This window comes from Accipiter gentilis, chromosome Z (genome assembly GCF_929443795.1).
Source record: "Accipiter gentilis chromosome Z, bAccGen1.1, whole genome shotgun sequence".
Classification (NCBI taxonomy): domain Eukaryota; kingdom Metazoa; phylum Chordata; class Aves; order Accipitriformes; family Accipitridae; genus Astur; species Astur gentilis.
Window position 1 is genome coordinate 21,732,660 of NC_064919.1, and position 25,300 is coordinate 21,757,959.

The window sequence follows — 25,300 nt, forward strand, 5'->3', positions numbered from 1 at the left end:
AAGAATTAAGTTGGCACCTCAGTTTTGGCTTCCAGGCTTTCACTTGCAAGTTTTGCAGTCCAAGTCTCCCCAACCTTCCCAACATGCAGGCACATATAAATGGTCCACTAGTCAATACACTGAGATATCAGGATAGAGAGATTTCCTTGTTTTAGTTGTGTTGCTTCTCCTCTTGCACAACATCCCAGAGCTGAGGCATGATGATAGATTGGAAGAATCTAATTGCTCGGCTCTGTGATCTGCACATACTCCTGTTTTAATTTTCCAAAGAGGCTTGTGAAGTTTCACCAAATTTCACAAGCTGTTTTTCAGATTGACACACGGGCTGTTCTGCCTCAGGTCTCCAACATACAGGCATGTATGCCTTTTAATGTACAATTTCTCAGAATGTGTTACAGTACTCATATTTTTCCTATTGTCTTTTTATAAAAGAAATGAAGTGTTTTGTCTTACTTCCCGGGGGGGGGAAGGGAGGGGGGGGGCTAAAAATCAGAGGCAGACTCATGATACACTAAGTCCTACAAAGTTTCAAGAGACTGAAAACAAGGAATTATTAGACAATATTAGTAGCAGATGACAGAACCAGTATTCCTCTAGCATATTTAGCTTTTCGTTATTTCATTATCTTTTGTGACATCTCTTTCCCTCTCCCCCTAGGAGAAAATCCTTCTGTGGCTTCTTCAGTTTATGCAAGAACAAGGGATTTCACTGGATGAAGTTGACCAGGATGGAAATACTGCTGTTCACATAGCTGCTCAACATGGCTATCTAGGATGCATACAGGTAGAGTGATATATCAGATATATCAGAAACTCCTTTACATCAAACTTGAATGAGAACAACCATTAAAATGATTATAGATCTTACAAGTGGGAATAATTATTATATAATTATATAATAATTATATAATACGTTAAAATATACTAGAAGGAAGAACTTTAAACCTGTAGGACTCAGACTGAAATACCAAAAAGCTCTGTTTTTTTGGATTCCATTCTGTTATGCTATTGTTAGCCTAAAGTAACTAAAGCAAGAAGAAAGCAGGATTATGTTGTTTCTACATAAGCAGCTAATGCATGTGTTTTTATGTTACAGAAGGACTGCCAGTGTAGATATGCTTACTCTACTGTTCTGATACTTTCCTGCTGTTTCTTTTTCCGATGAATAGTTGTAGTTCTCCCGCTTAGGGGGAGTCTAACAGATAAGTTTGTTCTATGTTGAAGGATTTCTACCTTGAGTAAACCATCCTTTCCGGACTTGTAATCTTTGAATGTATCTATGCTAAACAATGCAGCGTGATGGTGATTTCTAACTAATTCTCAATGAATCAGCTTCGCCACTGAAAGCAGTATAGTTCTGTTGTAGATTCCTGCTGAAAAGGGTAATTTGTCCTGCTGAGAAGTCTTACACAGCTACAGTACTTTGGGAGCCAGATCTGAATAAACCAGTTTGGATGCCTCTGTACAGTACCACTGTTCAATGCAGACACACCAAAAAACTGTAGGGTTGAACTGGATGGCTAGGTGAAGCATCTCGACTTTGCGTTGAATTGCAGATATACCTTCTGTCCATCAAAGTTACTAGAACCCTTAGTCACAGGAGTACATTTCAGTATTTGGTGTTGTCAACCCTTTGAGTGAAAGCTCTTTGGAGAAGAAATAATAATAAAATTATTACAGGAGATTGCAGAAAGGTATCTGAGAAACAGATTAGTCACTGGAGAAGAACAGATAAAGAATAAATAACCACATGGCAGAAAGGCAGGAAATAGAAATCAAAGTGATCTGGTCAAGTAGGAGAGGAAAACATGTCTAAGAAGGAGTAGTAATTCTCAGAGTCTAAGGACTCAGATACATATCAGTAAACATGTTAATCCTATTATCACACATGAACTGATCTACAGCATCTCTTAGGCCACTGCAAATACAGATTTGTATTAGTTGAACCCTAAAAGAAATACAGCTAGCCAATTCTCATTAGCTAACCTCTTCAGAGAGGTAAATATAATTGTGCACACTGTTACGTTGAATCTACAGATGCATAGCTTATCATTATTATTATTAGTAGTAATAGTATTACTATTACTATTATTATTATAGCAGTCTATTTATATATCTGGTCACAGAGAAGTTGTAACCCCATAAAAGCCAGTCTGAGAGTCTCACACAGTAAAGAAAGAAAAACAGGTGACAGCTGAGCTGAATGAATAATCTTGAAAAGAACACAGTGAAATAGATTTGGACAACATGACCATCTCTGCATTTTGTCACTGATGGGACATGTCTGTCTTTTAAAGATGTCAAATTTGTACAAATTCTTATGAAAATAAAATAAACAAATCATCACATTCGAGCTAAATCAAGTGGTTTTATTATTGTATTGTAGATAATTGCTATGATCAGTTGGAAAAAAGTGGGAAGAAATATTTATGATTTACTAGTGGGGAGCATCTTTGAGGTAGGGTGTGTGCTTAGGGCTGCTAACTCAACAATGCCTCATCAAGGTGTACAATGCATTTGAAGGAGAAATGAGAGTAGATGATTTTGAACAGAGTGGTGACATATGCAGGCTGTTTTCATGGATAAAACTAAACCAAGAAGAGAATAGCCCTTCTTTCCCCATGAGGAACGAACCTTAATAAATGGCTTAGAATTCTCAAGATTATTTTAATGTAGATAAATATACAAATCAACAAGTGTTTTGTGTTGAAGTGAAGCCATGAGAAATAAATCATGAAAATATCCAACAACAACAAAAATACAAAATGTTAGTAATGTCACTTCATTAACACTTCACAGTCTTGAAGTGTAGTTGATGTTTTGTTGTGCTGTGAAACAAAATAAGCCCTCTGCCCAGTGAGCTTATAGTCTAATTTAAAACAATGTACAGTGAATGATCTGGTGAAAAGAAAGAAGCAATAAAGGAGTCAGAGAGAATATAAGGAGCAGTACAAAAGATGGAGGGTCACAGGCTGTCAGCGATTCCTTGGCCCTCTCATTCACTGTGTTTATGAGCAGGTGACACTCCTATCATGTTCCAAACTGAAAGATTGCTTTCTGCAGTATCATAACTCTTTCTTCTCTATTTCCTTTATTGGCAAATTAAACCAAATTTATTGACATGAGATGCAGTGCAAGACTGTTCACAAGTTTTCTTTCTGTATAGATTTAGCAGACCAGACAGACCACCACTCCTCTCTCCTGTCAGCAGGTGTAGAGGTGTCTCTGCCTGCTGGTTTGAGTCAACAAAGCCACTCCAATCCTTCGTGGCTTACCAGCTCTGCTTGGATAAGTCAACCAAAAGCTCAGCCACAAAATTCCTCTTCTGCATGTGTACGTGTAATGTTAATGATGCTGTAGTTTTTGAATGCATCATGATTTTGTTCAGAGTTTTTTCAAAAGTGCTATGAGCCATGTGTGTGTGAACATTGCTGAGGACATTTAGGTCCTATTCTAGACTCTTCAGTAAAGTGAATACTGCATAACACTGATTATCACAAACAGATCAGAAAGAGTGACGGTTTGGTCTCAATTCTTGCTTCAGTTATTGGATGTCTTGAGGTCAGCCTGGCAGAACTTCTTTTGCCCTTACAATGCTCTGGATTCAAGTCCCAGAGGTAACTCAGATGTCATGCTCACAACCTGGACAATTCTCTAGCCACAAGCTAGGGTTCATAAGCCGTATTTTTCTTAAAGGCTAAAAGCTGACATATATCTGAGTATCTCTTTAAAAGAAAGTAGAGGGTCATCAAGCAATTGCAAAGCAATGAGACTTCTTTCAGCATAAAAAAAAAAACAACAAACAAACAAACAAAAAAAAAAACCCAAAAGAAAAACAAGCAGATTGAAAAAGTCATTGTACAAATTTCTTTCTGCAAAAGAAATTTGTGCCTGTCTGACCTAAAGGAGTTTTTGGAAAGAATCTGCCATACCTTTCATACCCAAACATCACTTGGCTAAAGAATCAGGACATTGAGACTGCTGCGTTGAGTGTTTCAAACTCAGGGATTCTGCTGTGGTAGGAAATTGAGAGCTAAACCACAAAAGGACTCAGCAAATTTTGTAGCAAAGACATTCCTAAAATGAGATTCTAAGGGTGTGTTGCAATGCCTTGCAGTGTGGAGATCCAATGAACAGCAAATACCAGACCTGATCAGTCATTACAGCTCATCACCACCCTCTATAAACTGGCTAGCAATGTGTTCATGCTGCCCTGAACCCTGATTTTATCTAGCACAGATGTCCTTTAAATTGCACTTGCCTGTGTCTTCTTTTCTAGGTCTACCATGTGCAAAGTTAGCACAATGTTTAGTAATGCATAGACAGGTGCATCTGAAAAAGTTTATCACTGTGGCTCAGGAGAGAATCAACAGGTGCCTAAATGCATTTAAGTCCTCTGTTTTCATTTGGCGGTTCCAGTCATTGTATGAACGCTACAAGTCATGCTATGCTGTACAAACAAATGAACAGAAAAAAAAAATTGAGTAGAATGGCAAGGGAAGAGGAAGGAAGAATATAGTCTTTTTATAGTTCTTCTGAACCACAGCTCCTGTGTTATCCTTGCACCTGAGTGATAGATTTCAGTGGTATGTGTTTTGAGTTCAAGCTGCATACAGACTTGTCAGTGACTGATTTTTAAAAATTGTCACAACAGAGACCTACACTTACAGGTGTCAATGTTTCCTTTCGTGTTTTTACAGACGTTGGTTGAATATGGAGCAAATGTCACCATGCAAAACCACATGGGAGAGAAACCCTCACAAAGCGCTGAGCGACATGGGCACACCATGTGTTCCCGCTACTTAGTAGTTGTGGAGACATGTATGTCATTGGCCTCACAGGTTGTCAAGCTAACAAAGCAGCTGAAGGAGTAAGTGTATCACTGTTAGCAGAAGGATCATTCTTAAAACACTACCCTACTTTGTCTTCAGTTTATTAACAGTGTCTGTTTTCTGCTTCTTATGTATGATGTTTTCAAGTCATATTTCTACCTTATTTCTCCACTCTTTCCTGCTCTTAAGCATTTGCCCCTTCCCCTTTAGCAGCTCAGTTTTTCAGCTGTTCTCTTTTTGGCAGTTTACTGTGAACATAGATGAAGGAGTGGGAGTGGAAAAGGGTATGTATGAAGCAATCCGGTCCCTTTTCCCTTTGCATACCTTGGGATCATTGCTGATCATAATTTCTGTTCACATAGCATGCTTTTATATACAGTGAGTGTCTCTTCCCTGTTACAGTGCTGGGTGTTGATGTTGGGAAGAATAACGGAAACATAGTTGGAGGGGTTTTTTTGGTCTTGGAAGGTCACCAAAGCCCACAATGGCTACTCAGGAAATATCTTATGTTCCGTTTTTTCTTCATAGGAGCTGGTATTAATATTTTAGTATGGTTTTTAATAAACATTCTGTAAAGAGCTTGTTATTTTGAAACATGAATTTATGCAATTGCTTGTTTTTATTATAGGTGCAGTTACTGTGACTTAGCATGTCAATGGGCTCATAAGATATGACTCTTAGAAACCATCAGCACTGACCTAATGTTGTTGCATCTTACATAAATGATGAAGAGCTTGTCAGCTACCACAAGCCTTGAAAATTACTTCTGACAAACCCATGTTTAGAGGAAACCATATCATTTTATGCAAGCAGTATGTGGGTAATTGTACTGGGAATAAATTACAAGGCTGTTAGCAGGGGAGCTGCAGGGGTGGCCTCTATAAGAACAGGTGAGGGGCTGCTCTTTGCTAGACACAAGTGGTTCCAGCCATCTCCGCAACAGACCCGCTGCAGGACACAGCTAAGCCCATCAACCAAGCTGTTGACACCTCTGTGAAAACATATTTGAGAAAGGGCAGAAAATGCCAGAGAGGAGAAGGGAAGAGAAGAGTGACAAAGAGAGGGAGCAGCAAGGTCAGAGAAGCAGGAGGTGCACCATGGTGGAGCAGGCATATCCCCAAAGAGACTGTGGCCCGTGGAGTACCCATGCTAGAACAGGTATATGCCTTGAAAGGACTGCAGCCCTTGGATAAGCCCACACCAGAACCAGTGCTTCCCTGAATGGACTGCAACCTGTAAAGGACCCACAGTAGAGCACAGGAAAAAGTGAGAAGGAAGGAGCAGCAGAGAGAAACTGCTACACACAAGCTCTGACCTGTGCTGCTCATTGCCTCCCTGAAAAGACTGAGTGTAACCGGCAGCGATGACAAGAGGGGAGGAGAGGTGTCCGGAGTGAAGCCTGAGAAAGGGGAAGAAGAGGGGCTTGGAGTGCAGATGAACCTGGGAGTGAAGTTGAGCCTGGAAAAGGGGAGGATAGGTGTTTTAAATGTCTGTCCTTTTTTGTTTCCCAATACCTGAATCAATAATGAAATATTTATTCTAATTGGCAATGAATTAAGTTAAATTCCCCAAGCTGAGTCTCTTTTGCCCATGACAGTAATTGGTAAGTGATCTCCCTCTCTTTATCTTGACCAATGAGCTTTTTTGCCTCTCTTCTTCCTATTTTCTGCCCCCATCCCACTGAGGAATAGGGGCAATTAGAGACCGGCTGCATGGGTGCTTTTAGCCAGGTGAAGCCAACACATTACAGTGATACAATTTTTAGTTTCCAACTGCATGTCTTCCAAATAAGGGTAAAAATTATCTGTATTGTTAATTCACCCTTTTGGTATAATCAGGTATCTCTTTTGTACTGTTTTCACAGCAAAAGGAGTGTGTATAGTAGCAGTCTTCTCTGCCATTACAGAATACATTCCTGCATTTGAAGTATGCTTATTTTTATGTTTGTACCTCTAAGTTTTATATATTATAAAAGCATATTCTCTTTACGATATCTTTACTTTTCTTTTACCTTTATACTCTTATAAATACAAACAGAGAACTAAGGGTTATTATAATTCTCACTGTTTTCATTTTTACAGTCTAACACTGTTCACTGGATATTTCAAAGTACCAGGTGTTTTGTAGCTGGTTCATTTGCTGAGAAATACTAAAATATACAAATCAGCTGATATAAAGGAAAAAAAAGAGAACATAGGGTATTTCCTGAGTAGCCTGCATTAGCAGCTGACTCATCTCAATTTACAATGAAATGTATTTTCCCCATAACTCAGCAGAAAAAAACCACACACACCAGGAAGTAGAAATGGCAACCACAGATTCTCAGTGTTTCAGTTCTCTTCGGTGCTCACCCAGTACTTGATATAAGTGTTAACCTCTCATATGGAAAAGAAAGACTTGTAATGTCAGTCAGCAGGCTGTTCACCTCCATAGAAATATTCTAGTTCTGACTTTCCTGACAAAAGCATTAACACTGTTCCAAGTCTCCCGCCCTGTCATCTCACAGACTGCATGCACAGGAAGTCACTTAAATCATTCTTATCTGGCTCCTGATGGGTTCCTTTGCTTGTCTCAGCTGGAATTAAATCTGCTTCCCTTCAGCAGCCTAGTTTTTCAGGCTTCAGATTTAGCTCCAGTAAGTGCAGCAGCAGCCTTTTCTTCCTCTTCTACAGAGATGCCAGTCTCCTGCGCAACCCTGTTGCAGTTTACTGAGGCAGTGAAATATTCTAGTTTCTTCTTGAAAGAACAGCTTCTGCATGGCTATTTGGGCTGCAAGCCTCAGGCTGTGAGTGGCTCTGATAGAAGCAATGGACCATGTTCAGAAGCCCATGCTCAGGAGCCAGAGGGGATGATGCAAGAAGACTCTTGCCCAGTTTTGCAGCCCCATCCTGCATAAAAATCCAAGGATGATATGAAGTACATGCCTGGGGCGGTTTCTCAAGGGGCCTTACCTCTGGCATAGCAGGAGAATTCATTGTCTACAGCACCTCTGAAGATTCAGAAAGCATCAGATGGCAACAGATGGAAGTCCAGTTTACAGTCTGGGTCACTTCAAACTGCTGTTACATAGGAATAACTCCAACTTGGGCAGCTGAGCTGGCTTTCCTGTATTTTCTCCACTTACTTCTGCTGGTGTTAGTGGATGTTGTTCTAAAGACAGAAGAGTTATGATTGTATCATGATGGATTACTTGAATGGTCAATATCAACACAGAAAGCCCTTATGTGCTTCTCAGCCTTCCCTCAGCTGCTGTAAACACAAGCTGATAATGCAATCTTCTTTTATTCTGTGTGCCTTATTAGCCAGGGATAAGAGCCTCTCTCTGATAACACTGTATGTTCCCAACCACAGGGAGACTGGGATGGTTGATATTGTGCAAGAAGAACAGCAGCGCAGAAACTATCTTAGACCAGCACCTAGCAAGACGTATCTTCAAAGGTCCTAAACCAAAGAAGGAACTACCATCTTTCATTCTCTTTTTATAATCTCCTCCAGTCATCAAGGCAACATAGAGCTGTTCTAGAGAGAAGTTATCCCAATCCATCATGCTTTTTGGAGCCATTCCTGAAAAGAAGGCACAAAACCAAAACAATAAAATCACATTTTGCCAGAGTCTTCACATCTTTCAGTACTTTGATCCAAAGCTGCTCAGATGACAAATACAGAGGAATATAGCAAAACTTTTTGAGTTGGGTCTAAGTCTCCATTCAGAGAGAAAAGCCTTTATGTTTGAAAGAAGGAAAGAAGTTGTAACTAGAAATGTTCCATTGAATCTTTGCAAGAGGATTAACTGAGACTTTTCCCCAAAAGAGGGAAGGAACCAAGCAATTCTTTCCATAGGTAAAAAAGGAAAGTGGCACACAAAACCTGCTGTTACTGGCTTCAAAATAAAAGCTTTGGTTTTCATCTCTTGCTAAGTATAGAAGTTTGGTCAATCCAGTAAGACTTTCTCAACTAAACAAAATGCTTAGGACAGTCACAAAAGTTTCTCAGAGTCTATACAAAATATTGGCTTTCATTTTACTTCCTGAGGTCTCCATAGGTCTTAACATTCGTAATTATTCTCTCACTGATTATATCTGCCTGAAAAAAACTTAGTTGCTTGTGTAGAAAATTCCTACCTGCACAAATACATGGTTTCTAGCACCAATGACATTAGTAGTAATGACCTGTATTGTTTGGGCTTTCTGGGCCTCAAGACACCAAGTCAGAACTAATAACATAAGATTAATGCTTCCCTAGACTTCTTTACAATGCTGCTTGATGACAGACCATTCTACCTGCATTCCCAAAGATTTGCACTGTCCTACATTTATGGACCTGGATGTGCAAAGCAAATAAGGAATGAGACACTTGCTGATCCTTTTAATACGCTATCAAGCCAAAATCTCTGGCAAGGCAAAGATCAAAGCAAACCATGAGTCGAAAGATGAAGATGATAAAGTGGTTTAATAGCCTCTGTTGCCACCACTTTTCTGTGTTCTGTAAACAAAATCCATGATTTTCCTGAATCTTCATAGAAATAGCTGTAAAAATAGCTGAATAAAAAATTATTGTAGTGGTGTGGTAAGGTGTGTGCAACTTGCTGATTTGGGGGGCTTTTTGGTGTGTGTTATTAAGTGTTATATAGATGTGTAGTAAGAAACCCAATATAAACTTTACAGTGTTCACCTATTTTTTAGTTAGTTAAGCTGTTTTATTTTCTGCTTTGTAGAGTGGCCATTCTTGTTTTATTTGAAACAAAACAGAGAAGGCAACATACTGTGAAAGGTACTTCAGTAGAGCCCAGTGCGTCAGCCTGTTCCTTGTTCAGTTACTGAGCTCCCTGATTTCATTAGCAGGTAGCTGGGGTCCACAATTGTCTAAGTAGACACAGAAGGGTCCTTACATATTACTTACTGGGAACATCGTCTAAGCTAAGACCCTCAGAATTTGAGCATTAGATGTAAAGTAAGTAGACCCTCTTACTGCTGAAGCTAAAGTGATCTTGTCTTCTAAATCAGTCTGGTTTCAGTACTTAGCAATATTGCTATTCTAAGAACTTGTGATCCTTTGTTTTCAATGTTAGCCTAGTATATATGTGTATGTTATATGTCTTTAGGGGTAGTGCTGGCGAGATGTGTGTGTTTCTGTGAGCTATTTACTAACTGGTTAAACTGTTAAAATGGAGGAAACTTTAATTCTTTTAGCACAATAAAATGTTTAAGTGGAATGAGAACATTAACTCAGCAGAAGAGGTGTCAGAGATTTCCATTAAAGCTAAAAGCATAAGAAGCTGTTAGCTACGTTATTTAGATATTTAGAAATAGAAGTTGAAGGAAGCATAAAAGGCAAATAAAACAGATAAATTGCATCACAATCTAATCTCAAATGAAAATTTCCCTGGCTCTTAAAATACAGTATCTGGGGAGTTGCAATATAAGCCAATGTTGACAGATGGTAGGAGTAATTTTAAAATAGTCTAAGGAAGAGTATAGGCAAGATGAAGGAAGATGGAAAATTAAAGGAAGAAAGGATCTATGTAAAGTATGGTTGTATTGTAAAATGTGATGGCAAGGCAATATGTCAGGATCCCACCTTTATTCCTGTGGCACTTTTCAGAAGCATTCTGATACGTTAAAAGTAAAACGTTTGTTTTCTGCGAACTCTGCAAGCACACCCCCTAGTCTAAAAAGTCATCTGGATTCTTTCTGGCTTTGACATTGCCAGTTATAAAGAGTGCATTTGGAACTCAGCTAACTCTTCTGCTGATGGCATGCAAGCTAGGAAAGAGGCCAGCTCACTGGTGGAGAACTGTATTAGTTCTGCAGATCCAACAGGAATAAAAGTACTAAAACCATATTACTTCTACAGCAACAGAAGCAGAGCCTGGGGGAAGCAGATAAAAAGTCATTTTCGCATGGTCATTTGATCAGAACCAGGGAATAAAACCAAATGTACCATTTGTATACCGGGTGTAAGATATCATATGTCTAGTAGTTTCCCAATAATAATGTCTGTGCAGTGTTTAGAGGCACTGGAACAGGTCACTAAACAAGATTGAATGTTATCTGTGGTGGTCAACAAGCTAAAGGGGTGTTTTGATGTTAGAATGGAATGTCTAAATTGCATGGGAGCAGGGAGAGGAAGAAGAACTTTTTGTGGCAAACTGATCTATTCCTTCATTTTCATAGAACTCCTTGAAAGTTTGCAGGTTATCTTTTTCAACTGAGTCCTTCTTATGAAAAGAAGCATGTGGCAGGACATCAGAGATTGTGACTATAGTTATATGGTAAATGGACTTTGTAGTATGGATGTCACTTTGATATTACGAATATAATTTTTACCATTTTTTACACATGGGTCTCTAAAGTTATTTACAAAGCAGCATAGATCACAAGACCACACTGAAAGTGAGAGACTGCAGTAGGTACAGCACTACTGACTATAAGGCGGGTGCAGAGCACAGGTAGGACCTTTAGTAAGGCTGGGCAGCAAGCAGATGTGTTTTTTCCTACTCCCCTGAATACACAGAGGTTATGCTTAGCTCCATCCTGCAGCTGAAGAAGATTGGACCAACCCTTCTCAGTGGGCAAAGGCTCCTCTCTAAGTTCATTTGCAGATAGAAAAGGAGAGAGCCATTGTCTGAGCTATCATTTAGCTGAGTAAAAGCCATCCACCAAATGGATGTCTTTTCCCTTTCCTGTCCCTTTCCTCTTCCTTTGCACAAACAAGTAAGAACTAAGTGGTCCTAAGTTTGCTCTGCCATATCTTGTTTCTGGACTGTTATTTTTTGTGAGTTACTCAGTTCCAATTAACTGCTGCTTATGATCCCACTCTTGTCCTTATATGAAGTAAAATAAATAATCTCTGACAAGTAAGCATCTCTCAGTTGGTCTTGTACAGTGATCACAAAATGTTCACAGGGATTCAGAGACAAACTCCCTCTTTATGTTATTATTTATAACTTCTCTTTTTATTTACTATGTAAAGTATAGGTGAAGAGGACTTCTTCTTTGACTACAAAGTTGGATGGCTAGTATCAGTTATCCTGTAACTTACTAATGCTGACAGTTCTACAATTCAAGGTAAACAGTCTTACATTTTCTTGCAGGCAGACAGTGGAACGTGTGACCTTACAGAACCAGCTCCAGCAGCTTTTAGAAGCCCAGCGGTCAGAGGGCAAGTCACTGCCCATGTCCCCAGGGTAAGGTGACTGGAATTGTGTTGCAGCCTGGATTTGCGCAGTTTCATGGTACATCAGTTATCGGGAGAAGCTGTAACCTGTCTAAATAGCAGATGTGTTCTGTAAAGTAAATGTGGTTTTTTACCTCGTGGGCTTGAAGCTGAGCTTCTAGAATTTGACAGTGTATAATGTATAAATATTGGAAATTTTGAGTATGAAATTAATAGTCCCTGTTTCCCAACAGAGCGATAATCAGATTTACAGTGGGATACAATATATTTTGTATTATATGAATAACAGAGGATCCTAGAAACCCCTAGGAAAGTTGTAAAGTTTGACCTTGTGGTGGTCCACTGTACATTACTGCCAGCACTAATTCATAATTCAGTTACCAACAAAAACCTGCTTTCAGATTAATAAGACTCCTTACGCTCATTAAATCTTTTGCCTGCAGTAGCTTGTATAAAAAGTCAAAACTCCAGAAATTTTATGTATTGTTTACATATCCTGCCAGAAGTCCCAGAAATAGACACAAACTGAGTAACATTAAAGAGGAGGAAAGTAAAGGCAGAGGACTGGATCTGGAGTCTGCTAATGTATCTCTTTGACTTCTGCCATAGACTTTCAGTGTGATGCATGGAAGTGAAGCAAGCACACGACTTCTCTCTGATAGCAATCTGAAGACGACTTTGAAAGGAATTAAGTAACTCACGTGCAAATAGGACTCAATTTATCATTACCTTCTAATTCAGTTTCCTCTCTGGAAGGCATATACAGCGCTTCTCCTTGTTTCAGAGTTGTTAGGGAGCTACATATATGTTAAAGTGTAAAGCCAGCATAAAAGTTTGTGCAGACCTTGATGGTGAGAGCTTTGGGTCTTCAAGTATGAACTCATAGGATCAGTGACTGCTCTTTTTCCATTCTCACAGAATCTCAAGCACTTTTCTGGAGAAGTGATCCATGTCCCTGAATTTCATGTGTCAGTATTTCAGACAAACGCAAATAGTTACAGAAGGAGATAACAAAGACATTGGGATTGGAGAAGCTTTGTGTAAAGGAACTTCAGCTAGGAAAGGGCTGAAAACTCCAAAATCCTGCTGAAGTAGAAAAACACACTGGAAAGAGTTGTTCTGTCCTTTTTTTTTTTTTAGAATCATGGTCTTTGTCTTCCCTGTCTGCCAGCTCAACAGGGACAATGGGACCAAACACTGTCTTCCAGCTCATTTGGTTTCTGTGATTTTTGCTGATTGGTCTTTCCAAGTGGTCTCGCATCTGAGTACTGGTGAGCACCAGGACTGTTTTACTTTCAGTATCAGATAAGATCAGGTGAGAGCAGATCTCTCATCATTCATTATTGCTTTAAAAGGGCAGGTTTCAACATCTTTTTAATTAAATGAGCAAGTCTGAAAATTTATTTCACAGTTGGCTACTACTTTTTCTTCCAGCTAGAACTCACTTGTGGATATTATCATCATCCAAGGAGCTAGTAGCAGATTTAAGAGAACCTATCCTGTTTACTAGGAATGTCTATCGTAGATACATGCATATTCTTCAGTGTATGTTTTGGTTTCCCACAGGAGAAAAAGCACAAAATGAATTGAAGATGAGGTGGCTAGTATAGGCATGTGAATTTTGTACACTGTGAGAACTATGGACTCATCAGAGTAGAAGTCGCTTGCAAAAAAAGAAATTAAATTCATTAATGCCCTGCCTCACACAGATCTTAATTTTGTCACCTTACCCTTGCTTAGAGGGAAACTGGTTTAAAATAAGAATGGAGTATTATGAGCTCTAGCATATGTCACGGGGAAAGAAATGGTGTCTGTAATTTACGTTCTTTGCAAATCAGACTTACTTGAGATTGCTGTTTCCTCGATACATAACATTTGGAGTTCTAAATTTAATTTATTATTCTAATAGTATTGAAATAAATTCATGTCACCTTTCTCATGCTTTTCAGCTCTGAGTGCAAATGGCCCTGACTTTTTATGAGGTCTTATATGGCTATTATTAATACCAGATGAAGTTTAGATTTATGAAATCATTGCTATGCAGAGAGCTGGTATTTTTTCAGTATTTAGAATAAGCTACTTTTGTATTATGGTGTGACTTGGATAGTAGGCATTTGGTCTTGCGGGTTTTTTCGCCTTTTAAAACATGTCAACTCCCACAAATAGGAAATAGTAGTTTCTCTGAAGTTTTCCTCAGAAAGTCATCTTTGGCACTGAAATAACCATTCTAAATTTTGATTTTAAGGAGTTTTCTTTGTAAGAGAAAGTGAAAAGACTCAAATCCTAATTAGGAGTGGAAGCAGGGTTACGTCTTTCTCTGTGTAGTCTTCACTGTGGCATCATAGTAATGAATTCCATGTGAGTAGCAATGAAGAGGATAAGTAACAATAAGCTGAGACAGACACGTACACTGGAAATGGCAGTTTCACATTTTCTATGTGCATTAATTTGGCTGTGGTATTTCCTCTATTTTTTTTCTTAAAGCTTGCCATCATCTCCTGCTTCTGGCAAACCCCAGTGGAAACCATCTGAAGCAGATGAATTGTCTCCACCAAAAAGTAAATTGAACACCCAAGATGGGATTCAGATTCTTGGCAGCTTGGGAACTTCTAGTCGCTCTCGAGCCAAGATAAAAGATGAGGACTCAGATAAAATCTTGCGCCAGTTGTTGGGGAAGGAAATCTCTGAAAATGTCTGTATGCAGGAAAAGCTGACTTTGGAATTTCAGGATGCTCATGCATCCTCCAAGAACGTGAAGAAGATTTTGCCAGAGAAAAGGGAGCTGAAGTTAGCCAGACTGAGGCAACTGATGCAGAGGTCACTCAGCGAGTCTGACACAGACTCAGCTAATTGTGAGGACCACAAGAACACCCCTGTGAAAAGAACTGACAAACCAAGGCCTCAGCCCATAGTAGAGAGTGTTGAGAGCACGGAGAGTTTGCACCTGATGATTAAGAAACACACTTCTGCAGCAGGACGCCGCTTCCCTTTTGGTATCAGGGTTTCTAAGTCTGTGGACGGCCACAGTCCTTCCCCTACTTCAGAGAGCAGCGATCTGGATAATGAAGCTCCGTATCAGCCTGGTGCTCTACCTCAGAGCCAGTTTTGTGGAGACAATTCTCCATCCAGCACGGACAGTGCTGCTGCTCAGAAGGTTGCCACCAGCCCTAAGAGTGCTCTCAAGTCTCCATCTTCAAAGCGCAGAACCTCCCAAAATTTGAAACTTCGAGTAACCTTCGAGGAGCCTGTGGTGCAGGTGGAGCTAGCAGAGTCAGAACTAAGCGAGGAAAAGGATAAAGACCGGGGCAAAGGACTCGTGCGGTCTCCACCTGGCTCTGGGGACCCAGCAGGGGACCAGCTGAAAAGGCCTTTTGGAACCTTTCGGTCCATAATGGAGACACTGAGTGGCAACCAAAATAACAACAACAACTGTCAAACAGCAAACCTGATCAAAACCTCATCGACACTGCCCTTTACTTCATTAGGAAGGAAGACGGCAGACAGCAAGGGAAATCCAGCAGCTCTCACAAAAGGAAGAAACAAGCCAGTGAGTGCACTGAAAGGAGGAAGGGCCTTTTTTTTTCTCCTGTCCCTGTGCCTTTAAGTAAAGAATAAGTTTGACAGCTTCTTCTTCCTGCCTTTCTGTAGCGAAAGGATGTACACAAATATTTTACTGTATTTGATCTGTAGAAAGCCCATCCACTGTTTTAATTCCTGTTTTAATTTTGGAAGGCTTTTCCAAGGAGTGGCAGGTATTGCTTGTGTACAGAGTCTGTACTCTTAGTGCACATGGTTTGCATATTCTGTGTTGAAAGCTTTCCACAGAGACGTGATTTACCTGGAAATGATGTTTGATATTGCTCTGAGTGACAAGTCATACAATGAGAATATCATGCTTGAGTCCGTGGGATTTCTGGGGAGTAAATAACTGAAGGACTAGCCCTGTCCTGTTATACAGCCAAGACTGGTGAGGCCAACAGGATAAAAATAAGTGGTAGTGTATAAAGAGGAAAAATAGCAGAAATGGTCCTTCTTGCTTCTGTGGGAGCTACAGCCATCCCCTAGGTGTTGAAGCTGTCAGTACTCACCTTTTTTTTCCCACCCTCTCCTCATAGCACAGTGTCTTCTCATGGCAGAGCATATGGTTGGTCTGTAGCAAAATGTACTGGATCCAGATCATCCTTTCTCTGCAGTCAACAGAGTTCCCTTTCTGGGATCCCAAGAGAAAGAGGGGTGTCTCCAGTTAGGAGGCTGGCTCTCTTGTTTGAAAGAAAGGGGAAAGTACTTTGAACAAATGTATCTTTCAAGAGAAAGGAAGAGGTATGGAATGAAAGAGGCAGAGGTAGGAAATACTCTGAGTACAGTGTGTCTGTGGAGCAGAGAGGGGAAGTGCAAACATCTGGAGATACAATAAAGAGTTGAGTGAGAGGGAATGGTGGATGATTTAATCCTCTGTGAAAGACGGGGTGGGAGGGAAGGGCTGGATGGAAAGACATGAGGTGAAAGAATAACTTCAAGATGAAAAAAAAGAACGTAAAGTAGGCCAAGAGGAGGAGAAGGAATAGTGAATTATATACTGTAAAAAGTATGACAAGGTAATGGGAGAAAAACACAGGAAAATCTTAGGCACAGAGGAGGCAAAATGAGAATGGAAAAGAAACAGTGGAAACAGAGAATTGCGAAACAGTGAGCACTACATATTAGTGGGTACTGCTAGAACAGTAGCACTATAGCAGAATGTGAAGTGAAATGAAATGAAAAAAATCAAAGGAGACCTAATAGGCTAAATTGAAGTGGGACTGCATTTATTAAAAACTTTACTCAGAATCACAGTAAGAACTACTAATTTGAGCCTTTAAAACATGCATCACCTAGTTGAACAGCCAATTTAACATAGAAGTATTTTCATAATACAATGGCAATTTTTTTCAAGACACTGATTCAGATTTTGTAGTGACAGAGGAAAACACAGTCTGTCTTCAAAGACGTTCTGATAGATTGCAAGGTCATGAGCAGTTTTCATAGTTCCCTAAGAAATTTGAAGAGTTGGATAAGGTAATTCTAACAGTATTGATGCATGTTGTCTGTGAAAAGGCCGTGTTTGTATGTAATTGTTGCCAACATCAATATTGTGGAAAGGGTACATTTTCATACCAAGCCAAAGGACCACAGCACACATCTCAAAGAGGTAACAGATTCAGCCTCATTTACTAACTCAAAAAAAAATCTGTTAAGATGTTATTGTGGCTATTTTACTGCATGTTTTGATAGACTTCCATGTTATGCATGTGGTAAGCTCAGTGCATGTTTTTAACTGATATGATGTTGTGCTTCCTTAGGGTCCTTACTGCAGCTACACCAGTCTTTCCTTTAGCACGTTGAATGAAGAACTCCTGTGTAACAATGTTTGGTATGTGCTTATGCATGGTGATATTTAGCATCTCTTTTGCTTTGTTTTCTGAAATTGCATGTGTTTGCTAACGTTATTCATAACTGAAATACTAGAATTGATCGATGCACAAGAATAAATGAACAGATGAACATCTAAATTCCTAGAAAAGCAGAAATTTATGATGGATTTCTGCTGATGTCACCATTGAACTGGCTACAGGATTTCAGTTCCAAACAAGTATAGAAAGTATTCATACTCATAAATCCACCAGGGAGTATAGCGCACTTTGGCTGAGTATTCAGCCTCTGTTGAATGAAAGTCAAGTACCAGATGAGAATGGAAATTAAATTTCCTCTCATGAGGAGAGCAAAAAGACCACAGTTCATCTCGAAATGGAGAGTACAGAGAACATGAGGCAGAATGCTGTACTTTAAGTCTAGCGCTCTCCTATTCTCACACATTTTTCTTACTTTCCCTCAGACTTTGAAGTTAAATCTGTTTTTTAAATGTCTGATAATTTTGACTGTGTTCAAACTCCTTAATTTAGACATGTTCCATCAGGACTATTCAGGCAGATAGAGACCAGTCCCTCAAGGTCCATAAAGACATTTTGGAAAATGTAACATTTGACAAAATGCGTGTTTATTTTATACGCAAGCACTTTGTAAAAATTACCTGTCATTTTTATTCAACTCTTAACACTCACAAATTCTTGTGATGATAATTTTTTTCTGTTAAACTGAGATGTAAATCCTTTCATTAGGCCTGAAAATTATTGCTATTCACACCAAAATTATACATTTGAAGATACTTCTGGGAAAATTATAAATTGGTCAGTCTGCAGTTCAAGAGCCTGAATTACTTTCAAGTTACTCTTTTCTAAATGCCTAATGATTTGTTGTTGTTGTTCACTTGTTTTTCTAACGCCAGGACCTTCCATAATAGAAATGGGAGTCTTGATCTGAAATCGTTGGCAGAGTGTATGTGAAACCAGAAACAGAACTGTAAGGTTTCCAAGAGGTTTCGTTCTCTCCTGAAAACAAAGAGGGAAATTCCAGTGCAGAAAACTGACTGCACAGCAGCAGTTTGAGGGAGCATCAGTGGGCAGCCTCCAGTCAAAACACCCAGTGCCTGTCCAGACCGTGGAGTAATACAAAACCATTAATCTCATTTTTACATTAGAGCTGTCTCCTGGATGTAGCCAGTTGTTGTAATTTGGTATTGCCTTTCGTAAATGCTCTTGTGTGAGAAACCCCTGGCAGCATGGCATTTCCCCAGAAGCAGTGAGAGAGGGGGAAGGTCTGGCTGCTGCTGCAGAGCTGCAGAGTCACCTGCTGGGTGGGTGAAGGTTGGGCTTGAACTCCTGGCTGTCCCTCCAGGCACTGCTGATTCCAGCACCTTGTCCTGAAGTTGGGCACCCAGAAAACCAGAGCAGGAAGCAAGAAGCAGAGTGCACTAGGGGCACAGTTTGAGGAGGCTGTTACTGTACCCACAGATTAGGACAGAAGTGGGCATATTGTGTGCCAGACTCTGTGGTGTGAGATTTCCAAAAATCACATAAGAATGGAAGATGTATTGTGCTTTTCAGAAATCAGAACGCAGACCTGAAGGCTCCGAGAGCTTCTAAGCCAGCCTTTGTGATGCCTTTTAGGGTGTGTTGTGATTTATTAATGGCAAAATGGGTGCCTGTCGTTAGTCCACTGTATGCTGCCCTGTAGCCTGTGAAATTGAAATAATAGAAGAGCATCACCATCACATGCACTACAAGCCCCTGGACACTGTCTGAATTTTCCCTGGATGGTCTGGGGTGACTGTGTATTACCATTTCAGAGCTATTCTGAAAAAGAATCTTTCAGGAAAACAGCGCAGTCTTTGGTGATTTAAACCTTTGTAGATTGTTATACTGGGGGGCTATATTTCTGGACACAGTCCCAAAACCCATTTTAACTCTCGACCCTTATGTAGGGGATTTTATAAGCATCTTCTGAAGTCGTTATACAAAATCTACCTTCAATCAGATGACATTCATGTCCACCAGTTTCCAGCTTCTTTTTCTTCAGCTTCTGTTTATTTTGTTTGTTTTATTTTTTCATTCAAAATACCCAAGTATATTAAGGCTTTGTAGTTTACTTTTTCAAATTGGTCACAGCTCAAGAGCAGCACATTGTATTAAATTTTCTAGCGTCCTTTTAAAGTTTGATACACCCTATTTTTCTTCAGGGCCTAGAGTAAATTTCAGATGTGTGGGATGGGTTGGGATATTTTTTCCCCTGTTGGAAGGATTGGCTAGTTTCTTGCATAGTATGACTGCAAGCAAATGCTTGTAGTTTTTTCCATCTTACATGTATGCGAATGAATGGTTCTTTCCCACACTTTAAATCATCTGAGATTTGCAGTACATTAAAGTAAGCACTAACTCACCATATCAAAACCTTGTATTAGCTGCAGCTATCAACAGCAAAAATTGCTTCATATGTCGGGGCAATCAGCAGAATCTACCACCAGGTTTCTGTCAGATAATAAACTGGGCATGCTTCTAAAATAGCAAGTGGATCTAACCTAACAGATATCCCACTGCCACACCTAGTGCTGGATAAATGACCACTTCAAATATATACTCTACAAAAAGGATGCTTGTCTGTATGTCTACTAAAATAGTTACCATTCAAACTAGAACAGTATAAAGTCAATATGAAAGTCATTTAGGCCTAGTCCCAAACAATTTACAGTTGCTTTGTTGTGAACTGTTATGATCATGCATCAGTGCTTTTTGCATGAGGGGATTTTAGCATTCCGAGAAGATATTAGAAATTTGGTTAGTAATTAGTAATATTGGTAATACATTTCCTTCAGGTCAGCAGACACAGCTGTAAAAGGCATGTCTGTTCAGCATTGTCACCTAGAGACATCGGCATTAGCTAAAAATGATCCTCTTTGAGGTCACAGTACAACTGTAGAGCTGCAAAATGGTGTCTTTGGAGTGCCTAGTAAGCCTCTACACGGGGGACTCACCCACAAGCTCTTTCAGCACTGCAAGTCTACGCTAACACGGTAGTTAACTGATGCAAGTCTTAGCCTTAGAGAGCATCCTTTAATAAAGCTCCATGGTTAATGCCAAACGTGCTGTTGATAACAGCAATGCATGTTACGTGCCAAAAACTAGTAACGGCAAAAAATTAAGTGCTCCTCTTTTACCTCCTCAAACTCAGTCCTACAAATTCTACCTCCTCTAGCTCATTCTATGTCTTTTGCTCTTGCTTTGGGTATGTGGCAACAGTAATTTAGATGAATGAAGGGTGTTTTAAAATAAAGTGATCCCTCCTGTCCTCTTATTAGGACCCACAACCGTGGTCCCTTAGAAGGTCAGCTTCTGTTAAATCCTGAAGTAATTGCAAGGTTATCTAGGCATCCTAAGTATCAGTCTCTTGGTGATATTTGGTTCTTTGTGGTGATTGTAGACTGGAATAAAGCTATTCTGGTTTATAAGAATCAGGCTCACAAATATGTGAATTTAAGGCAAACTTTTTATACCCATACTCTTGCCCTTTGCTCTGAGTTTTTAACCTCCTGCTAGTATCTGTCCTTTGCAGCAACAAACCAGCTAGTCATGATTGTATTGTAGGAGTTTTACTGTTCAGCAGTAATAACTAAAAATGAGCCTTTTAAGATGCTTGAAAGTTGCTGTGGGCTGGATGCTTAATCAAAAGTCCTTAGCTGGAAGAGGAGGCGATCATACTGGGGATTCAGAACGAGGACATATGAAAGAAAGTGAAGAATCTGAGTGTTATAAATATTTAGTGTTTAATTGTTCTACTTTAATTAGGAGTTTGAGTCTCATATATGAGCGATAGCTTTTAAATTATTTTTTTTAAATTTAAATTTACCTAGTGTGGAAATGAAGACACACTATAGAGAAGTTATCCTTATCTGTGTATCTAGTAAAATCTTAATGATTTGAATTGAGATTTTACCTAAATTACCATGTTAAAAGAGATATATACCCCATGTCAGAAAGAGAATTACTGCTTGCCATTTTTCCTGTGGCCTTTGCCACCATCTTCTACTTAAGTGGACACATAAACTCCAATGAATCACATTCTGAAAGTGTTTATTTCACTCTGATGATTGTTAATGGGGACAGATGATTCCCTTACAGGTAGATTCAGAAACAAACAGTATATGTCTAATGTTTGTTTTAGTGGATCTTTTTATCACTATGGTACTTCTCCCTAAAGTACAAGGAATTTTTGGACAGTCTGTCCATTATTACCAGAACATTATGACAGTGTACTAATTAATGCCATGACTTAAAAAGCTCTTTATTTTCCCATTGGTTTCCAGTTTTGATTTCAGAATAGGGACTACAAGAAAGTCAGTAAGAATCCACAGTATTAAAAAGTATTGTGTGTAGTACATGTCAAGAGAAATAAGCCCAGAGAGAAAGATTATTTCAAAGTTCAATACTTGCAAATGGAATAAAACATGGTAAACAAACGCAAGGCAAATCCCTCTATATTCTTCATGTTACCATGAGTAATTTTATTCTTTTTCTCTCCAGGCATGATGACATCAATAGGAAACGCCAGAAATCCAACAGTCAAAAGAGTACTGAAGAGCCAGAGCTGCAGGAATTCTTCCTCTAAACCACATCTTATGATGTCTCACTTTGTTTGAAATACCTGAAATATATCCTTTTGAAACACTAATATGAGACATACCCCTCACCAGCAAAACAGCAGCTGTTAGGATGCCTTAATTTGTAGCAGTTAGACCATATACAAAACTTTTTTATGATATGTATGTATATGTAACTTGTTTGTAAGCTGTGCTGTGTAAAGGCATGGGTGAGCAAAAGTAACAATTTGAAAATCATTATGACACAGGCAACCTCCAAAATGTTTGTTGGGCCACAGAACACATTTTGTACTTTGTGTCTTGCATGGATATATCTTTATTTCCCTTTGTCAGTAGCATATACTGTCAAAGTTTCAGCCAGGACTCTGCCTGCTCAGCTCCTCAGTGAGACCAAGGCAAAAGCATTGATTTTTTTTGAGTATGTGTCTGTGTTATTTCTATTTTTTGTAAAAAGGAAATAAAGACAGTGTTAATAGGACACACTGAGTGCAGATACTTCTTATACTTCAGTGTTTCAACTTTTGAGCTTTAAGTGTTTTATTGGTCTTTTTGGTACTCATTTGATAATGAAATAGTACCAGGATTTCAGTTCAGTCAATCAGTTGAGTCAAGAATTGCTTTAATGTTTAGTGGTCCTTTTTCAGCCTTAAAATGTATAGAAATAAAAAGAAAGCATAAATGCAATTTTAAATTACCATTTAGGCTTACTTGCCAAACACTGGCAATGTGCTTGGCTCTTTTCAAATTACCAAGTAATCTGCTAAAACCTAACCCACATTGTCTCAAAGCTGATCCTTTTATTGAGTGTTCTTTGAACCTTTCAGGGAAAATGCAATCTATTACTGAATTCACGTTGTTTCTGGTAAACTAAGTACATTCTGCAAATGTGTTCATACAGCACGACATCCAAAAGCAGACTACTAGGCAATCTTTACTTGACACATTTATCTATATCAAATATGTATGTATACATTTGCTTTATTTTTATTATATTGATCTATTCCATTTGAAGACTGCTACGGTTTGATGAGAAAGATCCAAATACATGAGGATTTATTTTACTGACTGTTCCAATAGAACATAGGGAATTCACAGGAAGTTTGCCAAAGGAATTTTTTGTCACAAAGAGAACCATAGAATCATGGAGTGGTTTGGGTTGGAAGGGACCTTTAAAGATCATCTAGTTCCAACGTCCCTACAGTGGGCAGGGACATAAAAAATTATGAGATTATGCAAATTAATCTTCTGCAGTTGCAGAACTAGTAAGTAAATACTGTGGACACTCAAGAAGATTTTGATTAAGTACAAGGGAGTTGCTTTCTGTGCAGTTTCTCTTGCCTGTTTTTTGCTGTGTTCATCTTGACCATTGGGCTTCCTTTCTGGTCAGTGAGAAGAGAGAGGGACTTCCTGAATGTGATTCAGCCTACTTACTGTAGGTAGATACCTCATTTACAGGAGTACCAGTCCCTTCCTGCTTATTACAGGGGAAGTTGAGGTAGCAGAGCTCTTGGAAGAGTTACTTAGTATTTGAATGCCTTTAATTAAGTGAGATAAATGTCTTTCTTCGGGTCACTCTGAAGAGTGATGTCACATTAGGCCATACAGCTGCCACGGACCAAGATGACTACATGCCCCAGGCACCCTGCTTATAGGCTTTGGATAATCACAGGGTACTACTGGGTAACATGGAGCCAAGTGAGAGATCAGGAAAAAAAAAAACCACAACAAAAACAACAACAGCAACAAAAAAAACAAACCAAAAAAAACCCAACCAAACAAAAAAAACCCCCACAAATAGAAATAATAAAAGCGAGCACTTACAGAAATGAAATTCTGAGGGTTTTTCCACAGTTCTTATCTGTTACTTGGCAACACTTTGATTTTTGAGCTAAAGCAATAAACCTAGCACTTGAGCTGACCTGAGCTGTGTTGTTTAAAGAAACAACCAAACCTCCAAAAATATCCATCAGCCAGGAACAGCAATACCTCTAACTGGGCCTCCTGTCATCTCTGTGCATATGAAAAATCTGAATGTAAAGTGAGGAGAGACACATGTGCTGCAATTGCCAGAGCACTGAAAGAGAACATAAGAAGAAGAGATCCTGTGTCTGGTAGAAGGGCTTAAAACAAATCAGCAATTTGCATTTTTGAGAGTGTGAAGAGTGTTGACTATGGTCATGTGAGTGGCAGAAGCAACAATCCTGCTGAGGAATCTTGACTGACTGGAGATATGTAAAGTCTGCCATAGCTATCTGTAGTATCTAGCTGAAGCAGGGGGATGAAACTGAACTTCTGTGAAATGATTTGAAACAGACCAAGGTGTAAGTATTGTCAAATCCTGGAAGAAAGAAGTTGCCTGTTCTGGAGACTGAGGATTTAAAAGTAACCTGCTCTCTGCAGGGGAGCAATTTCTACAGGGTGTATTCTCATACAGCACATGGTGAATCCAATTATGCAAGTATCTTAGGGCAATGGGGATTACTAAATGAGATAGGATTGGGATGCCAGAAGAAGTTCAGGGTCTGTGGTTAAAGATATCTGCTAGGTAATTGAAGTTGTGTCGAAGACTACCATCCCAGATAATTGGATAATTGAATACAGCTAGGGAGGGCTGGGTGTTTTGAGTGAGAGCTACATGTGCTGTTCATATGGCTATCCATGGTTTCTGAGCACACTGGGACTGACAACAGTTTCAGGGCTAGCTAGTGCAAGAGAGGCCAACTTGATGTAAGCATGAAAAGTAGTGTCTGGAGGGTTTTGTCTCTGGAGAAGGTGAACTCATATTGTATAAACTGCTGATTTTATTGTTCCCAATTTGTAGTTTCTTTCCTACCTAGGGCCCCAAAGCCTACACGTGGTACAATCTGATGTCATGCCTATTAGAGAAATGCTGATTCTGTGATCTTCAGCTGGCTGAAGCATGTGCTCTGCATATTTGTATCCTTAGTAGCTATAAAATCCAGGTGCCATAACTCCTTCTGTTTGGTTTATAATCCTCCAGGCAGATCCCTCCTGGCACGAGTCTAAGTCAGGCTTCTGTCAGCAAAGCATAAGCATTTCTCAGAGGCAGATCTGATCAGGGACTTTCCAGCAAACATCTTCAGAAAATACCAGTTAGCCAAAGCTTTTAACAGGAGCACAAACCCCTTTTGATTACAACCCTTGGCAGAAAAGGTCCTCCCCTGTCCACCCAGAAATTTCTTATCAAAAGAAGATAGTGAGCCAATACGTATCCTAGTAAAACTATATCTGTGGACAGCACCGGT

The 25,300-nt window shown here is 39.4% G+C and overlaps 1 protein-coding gene across 4 annotated transcripts in view; it reads left to right on the plus strand.

Annotated features, from left to right (window-relative positions):
• SNCAIP (synuclein alpha interacting protein) overlaps positions 1–22,512 on the plus strand; it is a 98,361-nt gene extending 75,849 nt beyond the window's left edge. For 3 of the 4 annotated variants that reach the window (XM_049795713.1, XM_049795714.1, XM_049795716.1), the window contains 6 exons: positions 658–783; positions 4,700–4,869; positions 11,925–12,017; positions 14,492–15,554; positions 17,347–17,417; positions 21,958–22,512. In XM_049795713.1, the coding sequence (XP_049651670.1) occupies positions 658–783; positions 4,700–4,869; positions 11,925–12,017; positions 14,492–15,554; positions 17,347–17,417; positions 21,958–22,042 (1,608 nt within the window). In that variant the 3' untranslated portion in view covers positions 22,043–22,512. The remainder of the gene's footprint in view (positions 1–657; positions 784–4,699; positions 4,870–11,924; positions 12,018–14,491; positions 15,555–17,346; positions 17,418–21,957) is intronic. The other variant, XM_049795715.1, reaches the window with a different exon arrangement.
• Positions 22,513–25,300: the final 2,788 nt, after the last annotated feature.